The sequence below is a fragment of the Cucumis sativus genome, chromosome 3 (genome assembly GCF_000004075.3).
Source record: "Cucumis sativus cultivar 9930 chromosome 3, Cucumber_9930_V3, whole genome shotgun sequence".
NCBI lineage: Eukaryota > Viridiplantae > Streptophyta > Magnoliopsida > Cucurbitales > Cucurbitaceae > Cucumis > Cucumis sativus.
Genome location: NC_026657.2, coordinates 14,937,772 through 14,962,844, shown reverse-complemented (window position 1 = coordinate 14,962,844; position 25,073 = coordinate 14,937,772). Strand labels below are relative to the sequence as shown.

General features: G+C 34.6%; 1 protein-coding gene across 4 annotated transcripts; it reads left to right on the top strand.

Moving 5' to 3' along the window:
• Nucleotides 1-2,414: 2,414 nt before the first annotated feature.
• Nucleotides 2,415-24,400, top strand: LOC101211021 (ATP-dependent DNA helicase Q-like 4A). Of its 4 annotated transcripts, none has more exons than XM_031883239.1 (26): nt 2,415-2,604; nt 2,793-2,848; nt 2,928-2,962; nt 3,776-3,833; nt 6,279-6,689; nt 6,972-7,148; nt 7,238-7,368; nt 7,616-7,991; nt 8,074-8,205; nt 8,441-8,527; nt 8,598-8,725; nt 11,688-11,808; nt 11,997-12,148; nt 15,552-15,687; nt 16,823-16,946; nt 17,026-17,096; nt 17,306-17,374; nt 17,576-17,704; nt 17,792-17,950; nt 18,065-18,145; nt 18,229-18,390; nt 18,511-18,566; nt 20,140-20,269; nt 20,390-20,484; nt 23,199-23,276; nt 23,361-24,400. In XM_031883239.1, the coding sequence occupies exons 4-26, from the start codon at nt 3,792-3,794 to the stop codon at nt 23,740-23,742; spliced, it is 3,429 nt and encodes a 1,142-aa protein (XP_031739099.1). In that variant the 5' UTR covers nt 2,415-2,604; nt 2,793-2,848; nt 2,928-2,962; nt 3,776-3,791; the 3' UTR covers nt 23,743-24,400. The 4 variants fall into 4 exon arrangements, with proteins under 4 accessions (XP_031739099.1, XP_011651280.1, XP_031739100.1 ...); XM_011652978.2 differs by having other exon boundaries at nt 2,928-3,101; XM_031883240.1 differs by lacking the exon at nt 3,776-3,833 and having other exon boundaries at nt 2,416-2,604.
• The last annotated feature ends 673 nt before the right edge of the window (nt 24,401-25,073 follow it).

Below are 25,073 nucleotides of genomic sequence, written 5' to 3'. Positions count from 1 at the left end.
GAGTGATAAATGGTCGAAGAATAGAATAAATTCTTGCCCTAAGAGGTAGTGTTCCCAACCCTTTAAAGCTCTTACTAGAGAGTATAGTTCTTGTTCATAGGTGCTCCATTTTTGCCTTGCCTCGCTTAGCTTTTCACTAAAGTATTCAATTGGTGAATGTGTTGGGATAAGACAACACCTATTCCATTTCCACATGCGTCAACGGTCACTTCAAACGGTTGTGTGAAGTTCGGTAGTGCAAGAACTGGTGTGTTGGATAACCTATCTTTTAATAACATAAAGCTTTGAGTTTGAGAGTTAGTCCAAGCAAATTTTCCTTTCTTTAAACATTTCGTTAATGGGGATGCAAGCGTGCTGAAATTCTTAATAAATTTTCTATAAAAGGAAGCAAGCCCAAGGAAGCTTTGCAATTCTTTTACAGTTCTTGGTTGTGTCCAATCTTTAATTGCCTTTATCTTGTTAGGGTCTACTGATATCCCAAATTCATTTATGAGAAAACCTAGGAAGTATATTTCTTTAACAACGAAAGAACACTTTTTGAAATTGATGCATAGTTTATTTTCTTGAAGTGTTTTAAAGAGTTTATGCAGATGTGATAGGTGTTCGTCATAAGTGTTACTATATACTAAGATGCAGATGTAAGTCCAGATTCTTGGACTAAGAAACTCAAGAAGACTAAAGTATTTTTCTGAAATTTTTTATTATTATCCAAAATCTAACAAATTGGGGTTATTATATTAAACCCAATGGTCAACTAAAAATAACAGTAACAAACTAATTACTAACAGCACAGTAACAAACTAATTACTAACAACACAGTAGCAAACTAATTACTTAAAACAAATAACAGTAACAAACTAACAGCAACAACAAACTAACTACTAACAGCACATCAGAATTCATCTTCATTCTCACATATGTTGCAGCCAGGAGGATTCATTTTCATCTTCTTCCATATGATGCAGCAGCGAGGATTCATCTTCATCTTCTTCAACGTGTTGCAGTCGAGAGGATCTTCATCTTCTTCGACTTATTTGACGTGTTGCAGCCGAGAGGATCTTCATCATCTTTATTTTCATCTTCTCACAGGTGTTGCAACCGAGAGGATTCATCTTCATTTTCACATATATTGCAGTCGAGAGAATTCATCTTCATCTTCTTCGACATCTTGCAGCTGAGAGGATTTATCTCCATCTTCTTCGACGTATTGTAGCAGTCGTCATCATCTGCATCTTCGACGTGTTGCAGCAGCCGTCATCATCTTCATCTTCTCACAGGGGTTGCAGCCGAGAGGATTCGTATGCATCTTTGACGTATTGTAGTAGCTGTCATCATCTTCATCTTTTCACAAGTGTTGCAGCCGAGAAGATTCATCTTCATTCTCACATGTATTGCAACAGATAAGATTCATCTTCATCTTCGACGTGTCACAACAGCTGTCATCATCTTCATCTTCATCTTCTCACAAGTTTTGCAGCCCAAAAGATTCATCTTCATTCTCACATGTATTGCAACAGATAAGATTCATCTTCATCTTCTTCCATATGTTGCAGCAGCGAGAATCCATCTTCATCTTCTTCAACGTGTTGCAGCTGAGAGGATCTTCATCTTCTTCGACGTGTTGCAGCCGAGAGGATCTTCATCATCTTCATTTTCTCACAGGCATTGCAATTGAGAGGATTCATTTTCATCTCCATCTCGACATGCGATGTGTGGATCTCCATCCATCTCCATCTTCGATGTGCTGCAGTCGATCAGATCTCCTTCTCCATCTTCCATGTGCCTCAGTCAATCGAATCTCCTTCTCCATCTCCCTCTTCAATGTGTCGAGTTGAGAAGCAGTGAATGCCATGATAGAGTTGCATCGTCGGTTGGCATGATAGTGCCATGAAAGTGCATAATAAAAAAATAGCAATAATAAATTATTATAAAAATAATTAAGTTAAAAATCATTAAATAAAAAAAAGTAAGTAAATATAAATTTGTGAAAGATTTTTTTTTTAAAAAAAAGAATAATAAATGATTACAAAATTAAGTTAAAAATAATTAAGTATATAATAGTAAATATGAATTTGTGGAAAAAGTATTAAAAAATCATTAAGAATGTAATTGGTTAATAAATTATTAAAATTAAAAAAATTATAATAATAAGGAAAGAGAGAATAAGAAGTAATGAATTGATGTTTAAAAAAATTAAATAAAAAAGAAATTCACTAATGAAAAAAAAAACAACCCTTTGACCTAAATTATTTTAGAACAACCTTTTTTTTCTAATATAAATTTAAAACCACCATTTTTTCCTAATTTAAATTTAAAACACCATACTTTTCCTAATCACCCTTAAACTTGAGTCTATTTATCTATTATTTATTTTGTTTGTAAATTGTTAGATTAAAATTGAAATGGAATATGATCCCGCCATCGTAACCCGCCATTTTTTCCACCACTTGCACTTTTGGGGCTCTCATCCACCGTCGGCGATCGCCCAGTTTTTTATTTCGTCTTTCACCTTTTGGGCCTCACATCCGCCGGACGATCCACTTCCGTCACCTTCTTCTTCGCCTCACTCTGCATTTCCTCATTGTCTCCGAGTTTGATCACTAGGTACAGCTTTCGCACTTCTTGTTGTCTCCATTTATCCCTCATCCAACTCGCAAGAACTTCAAAATGGCGATGTCATAACTAAAAGCGGCAATATTTTTGGTCATTATATTGTTTAATCAGCATTCGCTATCTTTCATTCTTACTTGCAATTGCATAGGAAAATTTTAAGAAGTTTTGTTGTGTTTTAGGGCATCGATCCTTGGGCATCCGTGTGAAGTATCGAGGAAGAAAACATGCGAGAAGAGTAACGGCCCTGTCACTTACTTATTACATCTCCTTTACGTATTATATTTAGTGTTTAACTCCATTTACGTATGCTGCAGTCTAGGCAATTCAGGCGACGGTCTCAAATTTGGTGGTAAATGTCCTAAAATGAATTGGTTGGAACACTCCAAAGCACATAAAGATTTCTCATGCCAAAAGAAGTTTCTATGCTCGAATTTTCTTTTCTGTTTACCAGAACAAAAGCCTTCTACTACAGGATCAACTGACACTGGGTATCTAGCCCATTAATTGGCTTAAATTTCGTATATCCTTATCGAACTGCTCATACCCTTTGCCTTATTTTCATCAAGCAATGATAATTCATCGTTCGTTTTCTTTTCCCTTCTGCACTAAGTTTCCCAGTTAATTGGTACTTACTGGTCTTCGAGATTGCTTATTTTCCCTGCTGTTTGAATGCATACCATGGCAAGAGATCTGACTTTTCGAATTTCTTACTGACTTTAATTATTTTCTCAATCAATGTCTCAGACCCATATTTTATTTTTAACTATGTACTATGTATTGAATGACATAATTAAAGCTATTTTATTGATTAAACGTTGGCTAGAAAGACAATAGGGTTATTAACCTTAAAGCAAGTGACAAAAGAAATAAAAAGGCTATATTCCTCATGATTGCCTCTCTCTCCAGTCTTCCTCCCTTTTTCTGTTTGGTAGCCTCATTGGCTACCATCATGCCTCGGCTCCTCTCCTGAGCTATTTACAGTCTTTTGATCTTTAATTTTGTTTCTTTTGGATTTGGATAGTAGACCTTATAACTTTAGACCTTTCCAGGTAACTGTAGGAAGGATCTATTGAAGTTTATAGTAAATTAGAGGAAACCATACCAAAAGCGGGAAAGACATAGTTTCTCATGATTTATTAGTTTTTTCTTTTCTTGTGTTTAGGAATTTGGCCTGTCAGATGCAGAATCTTCAAAGAATACAAAGATCACAAGTTGAAAAGGTGAAATCACAACTTCATTTAAAAAGAAAAGTAAATGAAAAGAATGGTTAATTGCAACTAAAAATAATTTGTGGCAAGCTGGGAGTGTGACATGGTCATATTTTTTGGTTTGGAGGCCTTTTTGTTGGTTGCCTCCTGTTTTGTGGGCTCTTTCTTTGAATGTCCTTGTATTCTTTTGTTTTTCTCAATGAAAGTTCAGTTGATAAAAAAAAAAGAGAGAGGAATGATTTGATGTCAATCTTATCTATTTCTACCTTAGTTAATAGTGTATACATAATGTGGGAAGGTAGGAAAAGCAGTAGGTTATTTCATCGATTATGGTATAATTATTTACAAGCAGGGAACATTGTCTTTATATGTAGCATTAACCATTAGTCCTAACAATCAACCAATACTAAGAATATATGTACACATACAAATATATATTATGTATATGATATGAAGAAAAGATAAGTTTATTTCTTCTTGTTATTTTGTATAGAGTTTCATTTCTCAGTTTAAAGAGGGGAGGGAATACATACAAGCAAAAACTGAAAAACAAAAATAAAGCAAAAATTAAGGAAGCATATTTAGAGAGAAGGAAATACTAGACAAGGAAAAAACAAATGATATTAATGGGAGAATATTTTCTTATTTTCAACACTCCCCTTCAAGCTAGATTGCATATGTTGATTAAATCCAATTTGGTCTTCAATGTATGAAAAACGTTCTGGAATAGAACTTTGGTGAGTATGTTAGCAATTTGCATCTTGGTAGGCATATAGTTAAGTTTGTAGAAACTTTTAAGAGGTGTCTATTTTGTGTTTCAGCAATCCCATTTTGTTTGGGAGTATCTGGGCATGTATGTAAGTGAACAATACCTTTTTGTTTAGAAATGTTTCTAAAGACATGTTAAAGTAATCCCTAGCATTATTAGAGTGAAGAATTTGGATTGTGTTGAAGAGATTGAGTATTGTGGCATACAAAATTGAAATATGACAATAAACTTATATTTTTCTTTCATTAAAAACACCCAAGTACTGGTCAGTCTAGTATGACTATTAATGAAGGAAACAAACCATTAAGCGCTTGTTAGGTTTTTAACTCTACTTGCACCCCAAACATCACTATGCATCTTAGAAAAAGGATTAGAGAGTTTGTAGTTGCTTATCAAATATGAAGATTGAGTTTTCTTAGCCACATGCCTCACGTTGAAGAACCTGTGAACTCTTACTAAATATCTGGAAACATGAGTTTCAAATACAAAATATTGGGATGATCTAAACGAGTATGCCACAATATTATTCTACTATCACAATTGTCTTTAAATATTTGTTCATACCTAACTTCTTAACTTGGCACTTAGGAATATTCAGGACATAGGCCTGAGGATTCTTTAGCATTGTCAATTGTCGTGTACTAATTCAATCCTGAAAAGTACGATTGTGTGAGTGAAATGTTATTGCAGTGAAAATTTTAACTAGTGTAAGTTTGCTTACGGATGAAATATTACTTATAAGGTTTGGGACATGCTGACATTTTCTAAGATGAGATCTTTAGAGATAAAGACATTGCTAGTTCTCACTATTTTAGAGTAAGTCTCATCAATAGTTCTCACCTCACATGAGGTTGGTCAGTACAATCAACCTAATTCGTTAGAAGAGAGACATCACCTGTCATATGATCTAATACTCCATAATCAACAATCCAAATACTAAAATTGGTAGTTGCATTAAGAGACAAAAAGATGTACCTGATTGAGCCATTGATGCTACACTTGCTTCAGATGGCTTTTGCGTAAGTTTGGGTTGTACAAAAAGTTTTTGAAGTAAATACATTATTTTCTGAAGTAACATTACCTTTTGATGATGTACTTGGTTGATATGCTCTACCTTGTTTGTCTCCAGTTCCTTTGTTTGACTTCCAATCTGGAGGTTAACCATGAATATCCCAGCGACTTTTTTGTTGTATCCTGATTTTTGCAATGATCACTCCATGACCTAGGGTTTCATTGTTGGTTCTCATTTCCATTGTAGTTCTGATGTGAATTATCATGGTTATCATGAGTATTTATATCTGGAGTATTTACCGCATTACCGTGCTTTTGACTAAGGAGGCAAATCCACCTGATTCAAAATTTCTTATTTCTCACATCGTGAGTTTTTTTTCCTGCTTCTTTCTATTCTCACTTCTGCAAAAATCTTCTCTAGTTTTAGATAAGGGTTTGATATCGTAACACGGTAGCTCCATGAATGGACACTTCAATTTGTGAAGGTATCTTTGTATGCCACTAACATTGCTAAAGTAAAAATAAATCGTTATGACAATTCTATTTCTTGTTAATTCTTATCTAACTGTACTCTTTTTCTTGTATGAGAGTGAAAATTGGAGTTGTATACGTCCAGCGCAACTCTTGGAATACTCATTTTGAGTCAGAATAAATTTATTTCTTGTGTTTCCTGGCAGGCCTGGAATGCTCTTTCAAATTTCCAGATATCTTGTAGACACTATGCCAAACCTGGAAACACTAGACAAGTTAAGGATGTTTTTTCTGACCATCCTGCTGATACCGGAAGAATTACATCAAATAGTTTGTCTGATGCCAACGCTAGTTCTCACCATAAGAAAGTACATAGAAATTTTAGTGAATACAGTGTTGATACAACTAAACCTTCAAGTTTCGGATCAAATCTTTCCGCATCAAGTAATATTCAAGTTATGGAGGGCCAAAATGATGTAGATGGGAATAATATGGCCAGACTGCGGACGATCAATAATTCTCATTTCCAGAGGGTGGATGGCTCAGTCATTTTTGCAACTAACCAGAAAAACATATGTTCCTCTTTTTTGGAGGATGAGGATGACAAGATAATAGAGGTAATCTCGATCCACATTTATGATCTTTTATTTATTATAAAGCAAATTTAGACTCATTTTGTTTTATGGGATGACTTATAGCTATATTTCTCTGGGCAAATTTCCACATTTATCTGTAATCTGAAACAACCTTTTATTTCTGAAATCAGCTCAATTCTAATCTCTATTGTATAGAAAATAACGAACAGTTAGTTTATGGGTCGGGTAATACACACACACACATACAGTTTTGTCCGGTGAATCCGATTTGAAATTTCATGAATTGGGTACTCTTGGTTACAGAATATTGACGTGGACCAAATTGTTGAACAATACCAATCACAATCAGCCTGCACACCTCAACCTTCAGTTTCTAAGCTTCCACCAATTACTCCAATAATTGAGAAAGATAATGTTGCCAGACAAGAGGAATCTAATTATCCAGATGAGTTGTGCACTAATTGCAGTCATGGTTTCAAGGTGTCGAACATTGTATTATATCTTTATCCAATGTTCTATCTGCTATTATATTTTGTTCAGCAATTCATTGTTACCAACTTATGTTACAGATAGAACTATGCCCAGAAGCTTCAAGCCATTTGCAGGAGTTGAAAGATAGACTAATCTCTATATCAAATGACCTGCTTGATAATGTTAATAACCTGAGCCCAGTGCAGATCGATAAGCTTCGGCAAGAAAGGTTTGCTATCCAGTATCCAATCCAATTTATAAATAGGAGTTTATGCAAAATGTTAAACTTGCATGCACATATGTATATAAACAAGGACCAAAAGAACATAACAGAATGAATTTTGGTTGGATCTATTTATGTACAAGTAGAATAAATTTATTTGCCTTTTATATTGTAGTTAGGTTGTCTGTTGCTTATCTATATGGATAAAACATAAGAAATAGGAACTTGAATTATCGTTTCCATTCATTTGCAGGGTACATCTAAATAAACAAATTCAGCTGCTAGAAAGACATATTTCTCTAGATGCAGTTAATGAGGAAAGGCGCAGGTCTCATCTTTTTGCAACAACAGTTACTCCGAAGACTTTTCATTTTGAAACACCTCCAGGAGTTGAATTCAGAACCGATGCAAAACTAAATACTTCATATGTTCACCAAGACTTTGAGCCTAGAAGGATTGAGCCATGGAATTCAATGGGTTCATCCTATGTAGATGAAAGATTTGGAATGTCATCTGGTCCAGTGGAGAGAGAACCATACATCCCCAAGGTGATTGATGTCAACTACATTGAAGGTTCTAATGACAAAAAGTGGAGCAGCCGGAATTTTTCTTGGACAAAAGAGTTGGAGGTGATACTCTAAGGCTATTAAGCTTCTGTGTTTTTCTATGCTCATTGCCCTTTGTCTTATATTTGATTTTTTATGCTTTAAGGCTAATAACAAAAAAGTGTTTGGTAATCACTCATTTCGTCCGAATCAAAGAGAGGTCATTAATGCTACAATGAGTGGGTATGACGTCTTTGTTTTAATGCCAACTGGAGGGGGAAAGAGCTTAACCTACCAGGTAAATGAACATATCTCAAAACCTCAAGCATTTACTTTTAGGTTTCCCGTTCAGACACTCAAACTGGTCTACCGTTGATATCTCTATTAACCTTCAATTTTGATGTTTGAGCTCTTTGTGCCTGCTAATCATACAAGTTTCTTCAGTGCTATGAATATTTCCTCATTGATTGTCAGGAATTTGGCAATTTTGTTTCATGGTTGAAATTATTACTTACTACTTGGTTTCTCTGCAGCTCCCTGCTTTGATATGTCCCGGTGTAACATTGGTTATATCTCCACTTGTGTCTCTTATCCAAGATCAGATCATGCATCTAATACAGGCAAGTTTAGCCTATGATGGTATTCTCAATCTGTTATTTTCTTTCTATAGCTAATTATATCACACCATAGGCAAACATATCGGCTGCTTACCTAAGTGCCAATATGGAGTGGAGTGAACAACAAGAGATTTTTAGAGACTTGAGTTCTGATTGCTCCAAATACAAGCTTCTGTATGTCACGCCAGAGAAAGTTGCTAAGTAAGTATTACCTGTTGTTCTCTTAGTATAATAACTTAATTCGTTACTTTTACCTTCAGTGACATGATCTTTGCTAGTGAATTACGTCAAGGTGATATAAGCCATGCAGAATAAACTACTTAGTTATTTTAAACTGACGAGATCAAGTTGATGCTTCCAGGGCTTCAAAATCTTAAAAAGCGCTAATAATGTCTCTCGTTAGCATTGGTCCCTTTCGTTTCTTTTTGCATGTTTATCACTGGCATATAGACAAACTCGAAGATGAGAATCTCCAATTTCATGTCAATCACTGACAGTGTTTTCTTTGGTTATTGGTTTCTTTGCATTAGCGTAGCTCCATTGCCTCTCATTCTCTTTGATGTCCCACCCTACCGGTGTTTCCTCTCATTTCTTGCATTAGCGTAGCTCCACTGCCTCTCCTTTTCTTTGACCACTTGCCCTTACCACTACATTTTACCACAATCATTTCACTATTAAACCAACCCTTCCTCTTTGTGCCAAATGGTCTTTTTTTTTTACAACTAAGTTCATCTTGTGTTTTAATCACATGTTATTCACAAATTGTTCTAGTGCCTTGTATCTTTGACGTTCTGTACTCACAATATTTTGCTTTATAGTTTCAAGCTTTGATTCCATTTCAAAATTGGTTTTGTTCCAGAAATGCAACTATTCTGATTTTTGTGTCATCTTTCTCTCTACATCTTACTTACTGCGATGAAAGCCCTTTTATTTTTTCTACACAAGAGTTTCCAACATAATCTCTATATATGCTCTCTTTCCGTCAATAACATAGTCATAAGAAGCCCCACCAGTTTCACATTATGGTGAGTCAGTTCCCCAGTCATGTTTTCTTCTGTGTGCATAGTTAGAAGCTTATGAAAAAGTTCAAAGAAAAAGCACGAGATTTAATGATTCATGTTGGTGTTATATTAAATTTGCTCTCACTTACAAGCTTAAACTTTTGGGTCAATTTGTGATTTAAGATGGTATCAAAGCAAGTAGTCCAGGAAGGTCTTGTGTTCAAGTCTTTGCAACGCCATTTCTCCCCTATTTAATATTGATTACCGCTTGTTGCATCTTTCTAGATATTTCAAGCTCACAAGTATTGGCTAGTGTTGGATATTATATTAAATTTACCCTCACCTACAAACTTAAACTTTTGTGAATTGATGGTTTAAAATTCACATTTTTTTACCTGTAGTCTCTCTTGTCATAAGACCTTGAAACAAGCCATAATACTTAAAGAAAGAATAACGTAAGACATAATTGTTAAGATCACAAATGGTCTATTAATCGAAATCGAATCAAAAGAAACTGGTGTAGATTTAGAATGAAAGTTGATGAAACTATTAGAGAAGCTTAATTGTGGTTAATTCAATAATGAAAGGAACTATCTCTTTTCCTTGCCCTGTCGACGGCTTTTGCCACCTGTCAGGGCATTATTCACCATGAATCCACGATCACCACCACCACCATCTTCCTGTCTCCTGTTTCAGGGATTCTTCTCATTCCCATTGCTGATATCGATGAAAAACCTACATTAGATTTTAGTTTTAGCTTTTCTTCCTTTATTTGTTTTCTGATACACATAACCCATTACCAATTCATGCGTTTCCTCGATTTCTGGAAGAAAAAAGAATATGTCGATCCATATACTAAAATAGTATAACTGGGAATTAGTGATCAAAGATAGAAGAATAAACTAGAATAGCCAGCCATATACCATGTAGCAAACCTACTACATACCATATGACTGAGCTTGTTATTTTTTATGCTCTGTGTATCCTTTCGTTTTCTCTTGTTGGAAGTTGTTACTTTTATTAGAAACAAATATGGTATGCAGTGAACCTAAAGAACTATGGATTTTCTATCATTGAAATGCCTAGCAGTCAGTCAAGGGAAAAAGGAAAAGAAAAAATATATCAGTGGCTCACAACTGAAAAAGCGGCTTTAAGTTTCTAATTGATACCAAGGAAAAAAAAAACTGTTGGTGCCTACTTAAGAATCTTGGCATTTCAACTAATTGCCAAAGCAGTAGTTAATGAAATACTGGAACAAACACTTTATAGGCTTGGTGCTTGCACAAAGAAAAAGTTCAGGAAAAACACAGCACTATGTTAGCCACCGAGCAGCTGCAGCCATAAATTAAGTACGCCTTAGACATGCCCTCTTTTGGGCATGCCAGTCATGCAGTGGGAATGCCAATATCAGGAAAGATCTTGTTTTACACACTATTTGCATCAGATGACTAATCTTGTGATTATGTAAAAAATGGTTAAGTTCTAATATATTTTAGTTTCGACCTAAAAATATGCCCTCTCCTTTTTCCTGCAACTGTTCTTAATGATTTCTAAAGTATAATTCAATATCAAATTTAATAAACGAAGTAAAATAAAACTCAAGTAAAATTCCATAAAGGCGGTGGTAGTAATATGAAATCAGCATCAATCATGGTGCTTATAGAATGATAATAGTCAGTTTATAAAATAATAACAAGTATCAAATTGTCGAAGTTTGTTTTGGTGTTTGTGTTCTTGCTGAAAGGATAGGGAGAGCTTGGGGAGGGTTGGTGGTTGATGTAGCTGGGAGTCTTTTCTTAACTTTTTTAGATCAAAACTTTCCTCCCCCCAGGTTTTGGTTGCTTATTTAGTTATTGGGGTATGCATGAGGTTTATTCCTTGACTGCATTCCTTCTCAGTTAGTAAAATACTGTTTACATTTTTTCCCTCGAATGTTTTGACAGACATTTATTTTTATAATGGTATTATTTATGTAATTAATATTGAGATTGGTTCAATAATTTATGTAATTGATACTGAGATTGGTTCAATAATTTATGTAATTGATACTGAGATTGGTTCAACAATTTATGTAATTGATACTGAGATTGGTTCAATAATTTATGTAATTGATACTGAGATTGGTTCATCTCCTTTCCTTTTCAATGAATTGTTTTGTACAGAAGCGATGTTCTTTTGAGACATTTGGAGAGTTTGAATGCTCGTCACTTGCTTGCCAGAATTGTTATTGATGAAGCACATTGCGTCAGTCAGTGGGGGCATGATTTTAGACCAGATTATCAGGTTTATCCTCAAAAGCTTTTGATTTGTCTTTCCCACTATCTAAAACAGGCATAAAAACCTGAGTAAGTGTGAAGCTTTGATCTCATCCTCAACCATTTAGGCAGGGAGGTGTGATTTGACATGACAAAGTCCCAGTTGCTGGCATTTCTTTCTTTTGGGTTTTGATAAGAGCTCCTTTAAATCTTCAGGGCCTTGGTATCTTGAAACAAAAGTTCCCTAAAATTCCCGTATTAGCTCTAACAGCTACTGCAACAGCTAGTGTAAAAGAGGATGTTGTTCAAGCTCTTGGACTTATTAACTGCATAATTTTCCGTCAAAGTTTCAATCGGCCAAATTTATGGTAAATAATGATTAAATGTATGCTCATGTTAGGCTCATTTGATTTTTTTATTAATCTTTTTATCCATGGCACTGTAAATGAAAATAATATTTTCTTGAATGACTTATTAAACACCTGAAGATCAGTCAATTAAGTAGAAAGGGAATTATAAGACATTTCTCGTGCAGAAACTTTAGATTATTAATATTTCTTTTTGTAAGAAATTTATTTAATTGAAGAGGGGGAGGAAAACAAACTAGCTAAGAACTAAAATAACAAGACTGGAGTATGGAAAAAAAATCAAGTGGTACAAATTCTTTTTGAAACGGATACAAACTTCCATATTAATAAAAACTCAAAGTACAAGAGAGTTATACAATGAGCATAATAAAGAAGCCTAGAGAAAGATAAGCTAGGGGAAATCAGAAGGTGCACCCAGACATTTCAAATAGGTCGACACCTCCCTAGTAACAAAACATCATATCCCAATAGAAACTAGAAGTAAAATCTGCCAAAATACAATGGAAACATAGTCCAGCCTAATTCAGAGAGCTGAAAACAGAAAAATAAGGAAGGGGAACTGGGGTAAACAAAGCAGTACAATTACAAAGGCTGAGCCTATAAAGAAATACAAAATCTGCTACTATGTAAACTAAAACAAAAGAAAATAAAAGCTGTGCTCCAAGGAAGGCCTGCCAGAGAGGGTAAAACCAGGCTGTCAAAATGCAGACAAAGTCACCAAAACAGAAACTGGGGTTAGGGGGCTGGTTGAGAGAGACTGTCCAGTTGAGACAAAGGTCTTGAGTGGAGTAATTCACAAACTCCTTGTTTAGAGAGCACCAAGTTGCTGGGCTGCGTTCTGGGGAGCAGAAAACTTCTGATCTTGGTCTTTGCTTATCGTGGAAGATCTGTTGATTGCGTTCAAACCACAATTCGGCCAAGAGAGCTTTTAAAATATATAATCAAATGAGCTGAGGCTTCTTATGTAGAAGTGGTCCCTCCAAAAGCTGAAATACCGAGGAGCTGAGGGAACTGTCGAAGACCCAAGCAATATAAAAAATGGAGAAAAAGCTGTTCCAGCAGAAGGAGAGCTAATAAGGAGCTGAAATCTGCAATTTTGCTCAAGAACTTCTTCTAAATGAGAGGGACCAAGATAGGGTGTCAAAGGTCCAATGATCAGTAATTGAGCCATGGGGAAATAAAGCAATTCTGTAAAGTGATGAAAAAAGGTCCTAAAGAGTAGAGGAACCAACCCAAAAGTCTGTCGAAAAACCATTTCTGCTGCCATTGCCATGTTTAAAAAGTGTTAGTGGCTCCACCAACCTCCACGCTCTAGAGATACTAACCTAAGGACTCCTTACGCTATTTCCAAATTTGCCCAAAGTCAACCAATCAAAAGCATCTTTGCCATGGATGCTATGGATATTTTCCTCCAAAGGGCTGTTTCCTTTTTTGAATATCTCCAACCCCACTTGGCAAGCAAAGCTGAATTGTGAATTTTAATGCTTCCTAGGCCTCGGCCCCCATCTTTTAAAGGAAGGGAAACCAAACTCCATTTCACAAGATGGTTGATCTTGCCGCCAGAAAAGCCTTACCAAAAGAAGTTTCTCATGATTTTTTTCCAAAGAAGTTGCCACATTCCGGAGATTGAAAAATAAAGATAGGTAGTAAGTAGGAAGGCTAGCCAAGACAGCATTGCATAAGGACTGTCTTCCCTCCAGAGATATCAGCGCTTCCATCTATCTAATTTCTTGTGAACTCTATCTATAATTGGTTTCCAAAACTCCCTTTGCCTAGGGTATCCTCCTAGGAGTAGACCTAATTATAGGATGGGCAATTTTTTTGCCTTGCATCCAAAACGAGCTGCTGTTTGGAACAAGATATCTTCACATACATTTACACCACTAAGGGCTGATTTTTTCCAAATAACCTTCTGCCTTGAACACCATTCAAAGAGCCTAATGGCATCCTCTAGCTTGAGAAGCATCTGATCATCAAATTTGCAAAAAAGGAGGGTGTCATCGGCAAATTGGGGCAAATTGGAGCAAGGGAAGGTGGATTAAATCCTTACTAACATGAAAACCCTCGTATTGACCATTTAAGTGGAAGTTGTTGATGATGGCTACTAAAACTTCACTTACAAGGAGGAATAAGAAGGGAGAAAGGGGGTCCTCTTTGACAATTCCTCCTTTAGCTTTGATATGGCCCTTTGGTTTCCCATTAATGAAGATAGAGAATTTAGGGTTCTTCAAGTAACCCATCATCCAAGCTGTCCATTTATTGCTGAATTTTTTATGGCATAAAACCTTCTCAAGGAAATTCCAATCCACTCGGTCAAAGGCCTTTTCAAGGTCAAGCTTCAAGATCCAACCCTTTTTTCTTTTAGCCCTATAATCTTCAACGGCCTAATTGACTATTAAGACCGGGTCAAGAATCTGTCTATCTTCAATAAAGGCACTTTGGAAGGGGCTGATGATTGAGTCCATAACTAATTTTAACCATTCTGATAGAACTTTAGCTACTACCTTATAAGATAAGGTGGGTGAGATTGATTGGGTGGAAGTCTTTCATTTCTAGGGCCATTTCTTTTTTCTGCACAAGGCATATGAAGTTTCAACCTTCCATTAGTATGAAAGTCCTCCATCAAGGCCTTAAACGTTTCCTTGAAAATAGACCAATGTTTGATGAGGAATTCCACCCTGAAACCATCAGGCCCAGGGCTTTGTTTTTGCCATGAGCTTTTACGATCGAAAAGATTTCCTCCACTGGAAATTGAGAAACTAGGGGATTGGATTAAGGGGAATAATTTAGGTATAATTTCTTTATTATTAGACACTATCGAAATGACAAAATAGAACGTAACATGGAACTTAAATCCATGATGATGGATGGGGGGATTGGATTAAGGGGAATAATTTAGGTTATTAAAATAACATTGAAATATTACTTTTTTAGGAACTTCAATTCAACTTGGGAAAGCTATAGTAACGGGATTGCTTCTTCTGCAGGAGTCAATACAAGGATGCCGTTAGAATTTCTATTATTCAGGAATATTTATTGAATATTTATGTGTAATATTTTTCTATGTAATTGGTATGTTTTTTTTCTATAATGTAATGGTCTCTCTTCTATGCAAGAAGACCCATGTCTCACATATCAATATTCAACTGTATAATTGTATCCCTAAAAATCTATATGGTATTAGGATAGGAGTCTTGTGCCAAGCTCCTATAATGTTTCCCCCAATTAATATTGATTTTCACTAGTCGGGTCTTTTACAAATTTTCAAACCCACAATTGAGGGGGAGTGTGAACACATTGATATAATTAAATTAACGATAATCCATAAGTTTTAGGTTTTGGGTCAATCAATGATTTACATATGGTTTTCATGTTATTTACCAATTGATCACCGATCTTGCAGGTATTCTGTGATTCCAAAGACTAAGAAATGCGTGGATGATATTGATAAATTCATCAAAGAAAACCACTTTGATGAATGTGGGATTGTTTACTGTCTTTCAAGAATGGACTGTGAAAAGGTTGCTGAAAGGTTACAGGTTGGTTTTCTCAGTCTATTTATATATCTGAAACTTTTACAGCTGGATGCTATCAGTAATAACACGAATATACAGATTGAAGAAAACAATAATCAACTATCTACAACCAAGGCTCTCCAATTCCAAACCCTTTTTTTTCCAATGGAAACATAAGATTAGAAATTATAGAGATAAATTTATCCATTCACACAAGAGTAAAATGTCCAAAAAAAGGCGTACTATATAGTTGTGTTGGATATATAACTGTTGGTGATATATAATTAAATTTGCCTTCAACCACTAGCTTAAGCTTTTGGATGAATTGGTGGTTTAATATGGTATCAGAGCAGGTGGTCCAGGGAGGTCCTGTGTTCAAGCCCCTGCATTGTCGTTTCCTCCCCAATTAAAATCAATTTCCACTTATTGGGCCTTTCAAAGATTTCAAACCCAAAAGTGAGGTAAAATTGATTCCACTTGTTGGGCCTTTCAAATATTTTAAACCCACAAGTGAGGGGGAGTGTTGGTGATATATAATTAAATTTGCCTTCAACCACTAGCTTAAGCTTTTGGATGAATTGGTGGTTTAATAATAACTAAACTTACTTTCATCTATCAACTTAAACTTTTGGGTCAATTGGTGATTTAAGATGACATCAGAGTAGGTTAAATCAAATTACTTGTCATGTTCAAAATTATCCCGAAACACATCTATAGTCACTCAAAATTAATTTAATACTTAAATTTACCCTTTCAAATGCAATTTTCGTTTGAAATGGTTAAAATCACTTTTGTCATGTTCAATTATTGCGAAACACATCTACTACTACTACTCCTGCTGCTACTCCTACTCCTACTGGCTACTGCTATTGCTACTGCTCCTATTGCTACTGCTATTGAAGCATGGAGGGAAAAGTTAAAATGCACTGAATCTCAAACAATCTTCCTTCAAACCATAGAACTACGAAGAAACCCCTTCTAACATCCCATGGATATCTGATTTTTACTCGTAGGTTAAATCAAAAGCTTGCAAAAGACACCTATACGCAACCACAAAAATGACCTGGATTCTCAGCGTTGCATCTATTGTTATGTGCTTTTTGAAGTTGACAACAGTGATTAAAATATGTACATCCAACTTAAACCGATTACTTTTCAGGAATGTGGGCATAAAGCAGCCTTTTATCATGGTAGCATGGATCCTGCCCAACGCTCCTTCATTCAGAAGCAATGGAGCAAAGATGAAATTAATATAATTTGCGCTACAGTGGCTTTTGGAATGGGTATAACTGATTATTGCTTGTCGAAGTTTGAATTTGTATGGAAATAACAATCAACTATGCACTTATTTGGATATTTCAGGCATCAACAAGCCAGATGTTCGGTTTGTCATTCACCATTCTCTTCCAAAGTCAATTGAAGGGTACCATCAGGTAATTACCTGTATACTGCTTCATTCAGTTGGTATTGTCCATGTTAATAGTCTTGATTCAAAATATTTTTAATTCATCTTGAGAACATAAAAACTACAATTGGTTTTGCTGTATCCCCCCCCCAAACAGTGCTTCATAGAGCTGCTGGATTATTGATTATATTGTTTCCTGTTATATCGTTTGCTTACTGTGTGTTTCTAATGTTTTAGGAGTGTGGCCGTGCAGGCAGAGACGGTCTGCGTTCATCTTGTGTGTTATATTATAGTTACAGTGATTATGTAAGTTGTGATCATGGACTAATGTCTTACTTTATCTGGCTGTAAAGGGTATAATATTACATTCACAAGGTTTTTGAAAAGTGGGTTGGATTCTAGTATCCATTGCTTATTGCATACCAGCTCTTAAACCGATGAGTGAAGGCAAATTTAATATAACATCTAACACTTGCGTTTGTCAAAACTTCTTGAACATGTATGCAGATACGAGTCAAGCATATGATTAGTCAAGGAGCCACTGAGCAAAGTCCTCTCGTATCTGGATATAATCGTACCAATCTGGGCAGCTCTGGAAGGATACTAGAGACCAACACTGAGAATCTTTTGCGAATGGTAAGTGAATTCTACCATTCTTTTGTTCCTTTTTTTAAAAGATATTATTAGAATATCAAATCTCAATCAATTTATTCCTTATTTTAGGTGAGTTACTGTGAAAATGATGTTGATTGCCGGCGTTTGCTCCAACTTGTCCATTTTGGGGAGAAGTTTGATCCTGGAAATTGCAAGAAAACATGTGATAATTGTTTGAAGTCCACGAATCTTATAGAAAAGGATGTCACTGATATCTCTAAGCAACTGGTCTGGTGCAAAAATTTGCCGTTTTTTAAAATGTTCTGTTAAATTTACTTTATTATACATTGTTAAGTTAATTCAAAAACGGATTTGTATGGTTAAATTTTGTTTATCTTGAAGGTTGACTTGGTGAGGTCCATGGGACAGCAATTTTCATCCGCTCACATACTTGAAGTCTACAGGGGTTCCTTGAGCCAATTTGTGGGTCATGATATAAACTTGTGTTTTTTCTGTTAGCTTCAAGTGGGGTATTATTCTAATTGCCTTTTATTGACAAAAAATAGGTGAAAAAACACAGACATGAAAAATTGAGTCTGCATGGTACTGGAAAACATCTTTTGAAAAGTGAAGCTTCTCGCATATTGCACCATCTTGTTATTGAGGATATCCTTGTTGAAGAAGTGAGGAAAAGTGATATTTATGGATCTGTTTCATCCCTATTGAAGGTGATAAACCAATTGCTTCGTTCTTTATGCTAAATAGAAAAAATGATTCTAAGCTTGTTATCTTCTTTCTTCTTTTGGCCTTTTCTAATTCTTAGTTATGATATTTCAATCTGTCCTTAGGTGAACGAAACCAAGGTTCGAAGTCTTTTAAATGGAGGGCAGAGAATTAAATTAAGGTAGCATTTTCTTCCTTCTAACAGTAGTTTGTGTGCAATTTCTATGATAAGTTACAAGTCGTAAGTGAATGCAGTCTTCATATTTATGGCATATGTATTGGCTTTGAAGTGATGTGTGATCTAGCTATCATACCCGTTTTCCTTTTTAAAAAAAACCTGAAACATGTGTTAGTAAAAGAAATTGCGAAAGGAGAGGATGACAAGGTGTCCTGATCCACTAGATAAGTCATATAGGAGATCATGAAAAGACTCTCTATTGATTTTTCACATGTAAAAGAAAAAAGTCAGCTCTTTAGCGAGAGTACTTATAACCTATCTTTCACTGAATGTGAGAAAATAATTGAATTTTATGCATAGAAAAAGCAAAAGAACCATTGAAGTATATACAGATGCTGGGTGGGTTCTGGCATAATGCACTTTCTAATGTTAAGTTTGTGGAGGGAAGGGGCAAGTCTTCATTGAATAAGAACGTGAATTATAGTGACTGGTAAGTTTAGTAAGAGCGATCAGTTGTTGGGAATAATTGGTTAAGGAAATAAAGGAGAATTTTCAAGGGTGCAAGGGGTCTTGGGAGGAGGTCTTAAGTCTGCAACACTAGATACTTCCCTCAGAGTTGTTTTCAACTAAGTTTGTAACTCTGTGTATGTGTTTTTTTTTCTTTTGGTTTATTATTTATTTATTTATTTTATTTTTATAATTATTATAAAGAAACCCAAATCTCTTATTTTGTTTTCCGTGTAGGGCTTCTCTTGTTTAATTTTCAGTTGTGCTTTGAGTGTCACTCTCTTTTATATTTCCTTTCTTCTTAGTAAAAGTTAATTTTCCAGTATAGTATAGTGGTTGTCTCTTGTCTTGTATCTGAACTTTTCTTTTGTTTTATCTTTGTAACTTGAGTAATAGTTTCTTTTCATTACTTTAGTGAAAAAACTTCATTTTCTTTTCAAAAAAGAAACAAAAGTTAATTTATTGGTTCAAGAAATCTTGCATCTTCTCATGATTTATAAAATTTTTCTGTAGCCATGCCGGGCTTTAGCCTTGCAGTTAGGATGAGGTGATGCTTGCTATATTAGAAAAATATGTCACGATAATTACTGGATGAACTAGAAATGTATGGTTTTTCTTGTACAGCTGTACTGTTAGAATTTGATATATTCAGTTGTTTCATATGTGTAAATTCATTTGCTAAATCATTAGGAACAACAAAAAACATTGTTCAGTTATTTATTTATTTTTTGTGAGTCATTAGCAATTCCTATTGCTTTAAACACATGTTTGATACAGAATGCATGGTTACAAGGCTTGTGAGAACACAAAATAATGTATTGGGCAGACCGTTGGGAATAATCCATAATAACCCAATAGGTTTGCTGTTGTGTTGAAGTCATTCTATTGGTCCGAACTAATTCCAAAAGCAAAAACGGAAAGGCTTGTCCTGCTGCCACTCTTTTCTGTTCTCTTTATTGATTGTCTTTTAACTCATCTATAAGCTGTATTGTTCTTGCGCTACATCTTGGCTTAGCACTTGAGACTTGACAGCTAATTTGTTTCCTCTGGTACATGACACACTTACCAGGTTTCCATCATCTACAAAAACAAATAAACTGAGCAAATTTGAAATGACTCCAGCTAAAGGTTCTTTGGTATCTGGAAAAATGTATCCTAATATCGACACTCCTGCCCAGCCTCAATCTGAAGTTGATGTGGTAATTTATAAATCCTTTGCGTAGCATTAAGCAACATGGTTTTTTCTTGATGTTTGTGCTGTACAGTTCGTTACTTGGTTTGTTCCTGAGGGGGAAAATGATTTTGTTTTCTTACTGCAGCAACTCTCAGCAGAATTATATTCCTCTTTGAGGATGCTTCGAACTAATCTCGTAAAAGAGGCTGCTGATGGTGTTATGGCGTATCATATATTTGGGTAGGTTCCTTTTCACTTTGTTAGCTCCTTTAAAGATGTCTCTCTCTCTCTCCCCTTCATTTTTCTGAAAAGAAACTTGGTTACTATAGCCTAAAACTAATAACAAGAGAAATTTGGAGAAGATTTCTAATCCTGGTTATTGGAGACCTCAGAAAGGGTCTCTAATTTTGTTATATTTCAGGATAGAACTAAAGAGATCTTTGATGTCCAAAAATAAACAACAGAAAATTATTTGACGTCATACACTTGGGACACTTAAATATTTCTAGGATTCTTCTATTTCTCTTCTCAAATGTCCCAAACACTTTTTTACTCTCGAGTCAGTGGTTAACGAGGTCCTTCCATATGGATGAAGATAATGAGATAAATGCTGAAGTTGGCTCATATCTTCCTTTGCCACCTCGCACAAATCATATCTCAAGGACATGAATGTGCGTTTCTGTATGTTCTGACTAATTATCTGTCACTTTTGCTTCCGTTCACCATTTCTTAGATGAGGTTGGATCTATTGTTGATATTTTGGTATATAAGTGGGTGAAGATTATTTTCGTGTTTAATGATCATTGTTTGGTGCTTCTGAAAGTAGCATCAAACTTCTTTTAGGGGAAGCGCAAGAAAAGATATGTGTAACTACTAAGTGTTTGTACTTAGGAAGACGTACCCAACTCATATAGTGAGTTGGTTGGTCAGTAGCACTGACTTCTATGGTCAGTTGGCCAATAGTTGCAGGGAGGAGAACAAGAAGAGATGCGTAGGGAAGGGAAGAGGGCATGGAGGATGAAAAAGATATAAGATGACTTGTCACTATACAGATGTTAAATGAAAAGCACATGCAAATATTGTAACTGCAAAATACTAATAACAAGAGAGCAAGTAAAGTCACGTAGAAGTTGGTAACCTAGTTTAGTGAAATCCACCTACGTCTGAAGTGCAGCATGCCTAGACAAGATAATCCACTAGTATAGAGTCAAACAATTACAACTTGGTACTTATTTGCAATACAATAACTACTACAACTACTCATGTAGAGCCCACTCGCAGATCACCTAGATTTCCCCTAGATGTGAGATTTCCTCTCAATGAACTTAGGTTCCCCCTAAGTATAGGAATATTAGTGAATGATCACTTAGACTCCCCTCAGTGTGGGACTCCCTCTCACTAAGACTGTTATTTTTCCTCCAAATGAAGACCACTCCACTTGATGAACTTAGGCCTCCATTGAGTTTGATAAACCCTTCTCAAGTTGATGAAGAACAAATCAACAAGATCTAGAGAATTACTCAAGATTGACAATGACAAAAGCTTTACTATCTAATGAAATGACATACTTGTGTTCTTCGGCACAAACACAGCACAATGACAAGAATATTCTTAAAAAACGATCTACCCTAAAATTGAACAAGACACTATATCTTTGTGTATGAATGTATATGAGTAGCTTTGAGAATATCTTTTTGGGAAGAATAAATCAACTCTAAGGAAAAATACAACATATCACGAAATCTAGGAAATACTATTGATAGACAAGGAAAAAATCTTTGCAGAATCTACTGCCTTTCACGTTACAGATGTCATTGAAAAAGTTATAACATCTTGTGAGACATGTTATAGAAACATGTTCAAGTGTTGCCTGTAATAAATAAGGCAACTATATTGCAATAACACCCTAGCAAAGGACATGGTAGTAGAGTAGTGGCATGTTTGAAAGCAATTTTAGAGTGACTAAAATCACTTTTGACATGTCGAAAATCTTTCTTTTTGTCTAATGGTTTTTAACTCTAGTTTTTTTCTCAATTAATTTTTTACTCTTTCTCTAATGTTTTGCTCTTGATCTTTTCTGCCTCACTCTTAAATTTTTCTCTCTTTAAAGTTATTCTCCAAATTTTTTTATATCTTTCTAACTTTATTTTACTATCTTCACATTTTTATCGTCTACTAAATTTCTTGTCAGACTAACATTTATTATTACTTTTGAAAATTTTCTCTAGCTCTCTATTTTGTTTCTTTAAACTTTCATATTTCTCTCAATAAAATTCTCTGCCTCTAATTTCTAGTGATTTGATGATTCTAGAACTATCTTTGGAAACGAACATTAATCACTTAAAAATATTTTAAATTGAATTAAAATTATATATATAAGTATGGAACTTTAACATGATTTGTCACACTTTTACAAAACTAATTATATTAAATTATTCAGCTCAAAATACCGATTCCAAAAGTTAATCTCAAACATTCCCTTCAAGTCATTGTAAAAAAAAAAATAAAGCAAAATAAGACCAAAAAAAAAAAAAAGAAAAAAAAAAACATTGAAAATAACTCTTAAAAAGCTTAGAACAAACATTCTATGTTAATAAGAAAATCACTTGTGAATAAATAAAATTTGTTAAAATCACTTTCTAAAAACACTCCGAAGTATGTCTTTAAAGTCCTACAATTTGTAAATAAATACAATTAATTGTTCTAGAGTTGGTGATCTATGTTAATACTTTTTATTTATGAAATTGGATGGTGTTGAGTGTCACTTTTAAAATTGCTGTCCTGTAATTTTGTAACTTCTTTTTGACCTGATATATTTTTCTTTCGTTTTGAACTGCAGTTAAGCTGCATCATGGTTTTGTTATGATATTGTTTTTTTCTTTTTAATTTCTATTTACGTTCAATTTTCTTCGTGACGTGCTGATTAGTTGATTACATTTCTTCTCTCCATACAGAAATGCTACGTTGCAGCAGATAAGCCGAAGAGTTCCCAGGTCGAAAGAAGAATTACTTGATATCAACGGCATTGGCAAGTAAGTTTCCAGGCTTCTTGTCTTCAAAAATTTAATTTAGTCTATAGCACAAAACATTTGACAAAAAATATCTCCTTAATTTAGGGCTAAGGTAAGCAAGTACGGTGACCGTATTTTGGAAACCATAGAATCTACCATCAAGGAATTCTATGGAGCAGGGAAAAATGGAAGCAACAGTAATGACAGTAACGATTCTGGAAAGAGAAGAAGAGGTGGAAATAAAGATAAAGATGAATATTTAGATGAAAATGATGCCACTAAAAGCTTTGATAGATCAAAGAAAAGGGCAACAAATATTCAGAACAAAGATCCTAATGTCCATAATTCTTCTATGCCGGAACATCCAGATCAATTCTTTGACAGTGAGCTCGATTTCGATGACAGTCATTATGAAATTCGTGACTTGGAGCTAAACAATAACCTGGATCATGGTAATGATGGAAGAGTGTTACCGTCATGGTCATGACAGAAATTCTGGTTGGTAACTATATAGTTTTAGATGAAAAATGTATGATTGTTCAGGTTGTTTTTAATGGTATATAATTGAAGGTGAAGCCATCCTGGGGGGAGGTGAAGGGAGTTTTAATTTATACAAATGGTGCTTGAAACTTGGAACAGAGCAATGAAATTGAAATGAAACCAACCTTTCACCTGCTACAAATACATTGTAAAATGTATGAAGCTTCATCTGCAAGGTTGCAACTTGAGAATTAATGGCAAAAAATTCACATCTCATTGTTGAAGATGAAAGGATTGGTGGTAAAAGTTCAAGAGAGACTCAACAAATGTCGCTGAGATTGTGGAATCACTTTCTAGGTGATTGATGCTAATTAATGTGTTCGAATTAGTATGGCCCAAATGCTAATGGTAAATATTGATTCAAGGATTAATATTCAACTGTTAGGCAATGTTTGATTAATAGATGAAGAGCTGACTCTTCAAAAGAATGTTTAAAATGTACACATTTGACATTCTGAAAAAAGGTCCTTTGAGTACATCTTTTATATTTATTAAATCTCATCTTCATGTACTTTGCTGACACTAATCCCAAGAATGTAAATAACCATTGACAACCAATCCACCATTTCTTGTATTGTATGAAATTGATTTTGATATTATCGTTCTGATTATCATATAATAATATGTGTTGGATTGTATTAGCCATTTGTATAATAGTTCCAATTATCAAATGGTTCTTGGATGTATGGTGGTAAGATGTACTTTGCTTGAAAATTTGAACTAAGTCAAGTGTAGTTATGTTTGATATATATACATGCTATTTTAGGGTTGAACTTTTTAGATCAAATCTTCTACTTCAACCACTCAAATATATTGCAGTTGCTAACTTAATATATACATCTTTAACTTACTATTGTGCCCATGTAATTATTGTTAAAGTAATTATTCACATACATTCATTTTTCAAAGTTTGTTTTTTACTAATATCAAAGTTAGGAGATTTGCGTCATCATCGTCAGTGATACACTTCTCATTCTAATTAGGCTAGGTATGATTTAATCATTTTTTAACGATAAAGATTAAGTTAAAAGTTTAAACCTTGATATCAATATGATTATAGTTTTTTTTTAATAAGAACCGAAAACTACAACTTAGTAACAATTATTAATGACCTCGTACGCTAATATCATACATGCGTGTTAAACAATTAGTGATATAGGTCCTAGTCTAACGTGTGAATTCAAAATTTAGAAATGCAATTATTAACTATTAAAATGAAATATATATTTTATAACATTAAAATATAATACTTAAAAAGATAGAAAGATGAATTCAAAC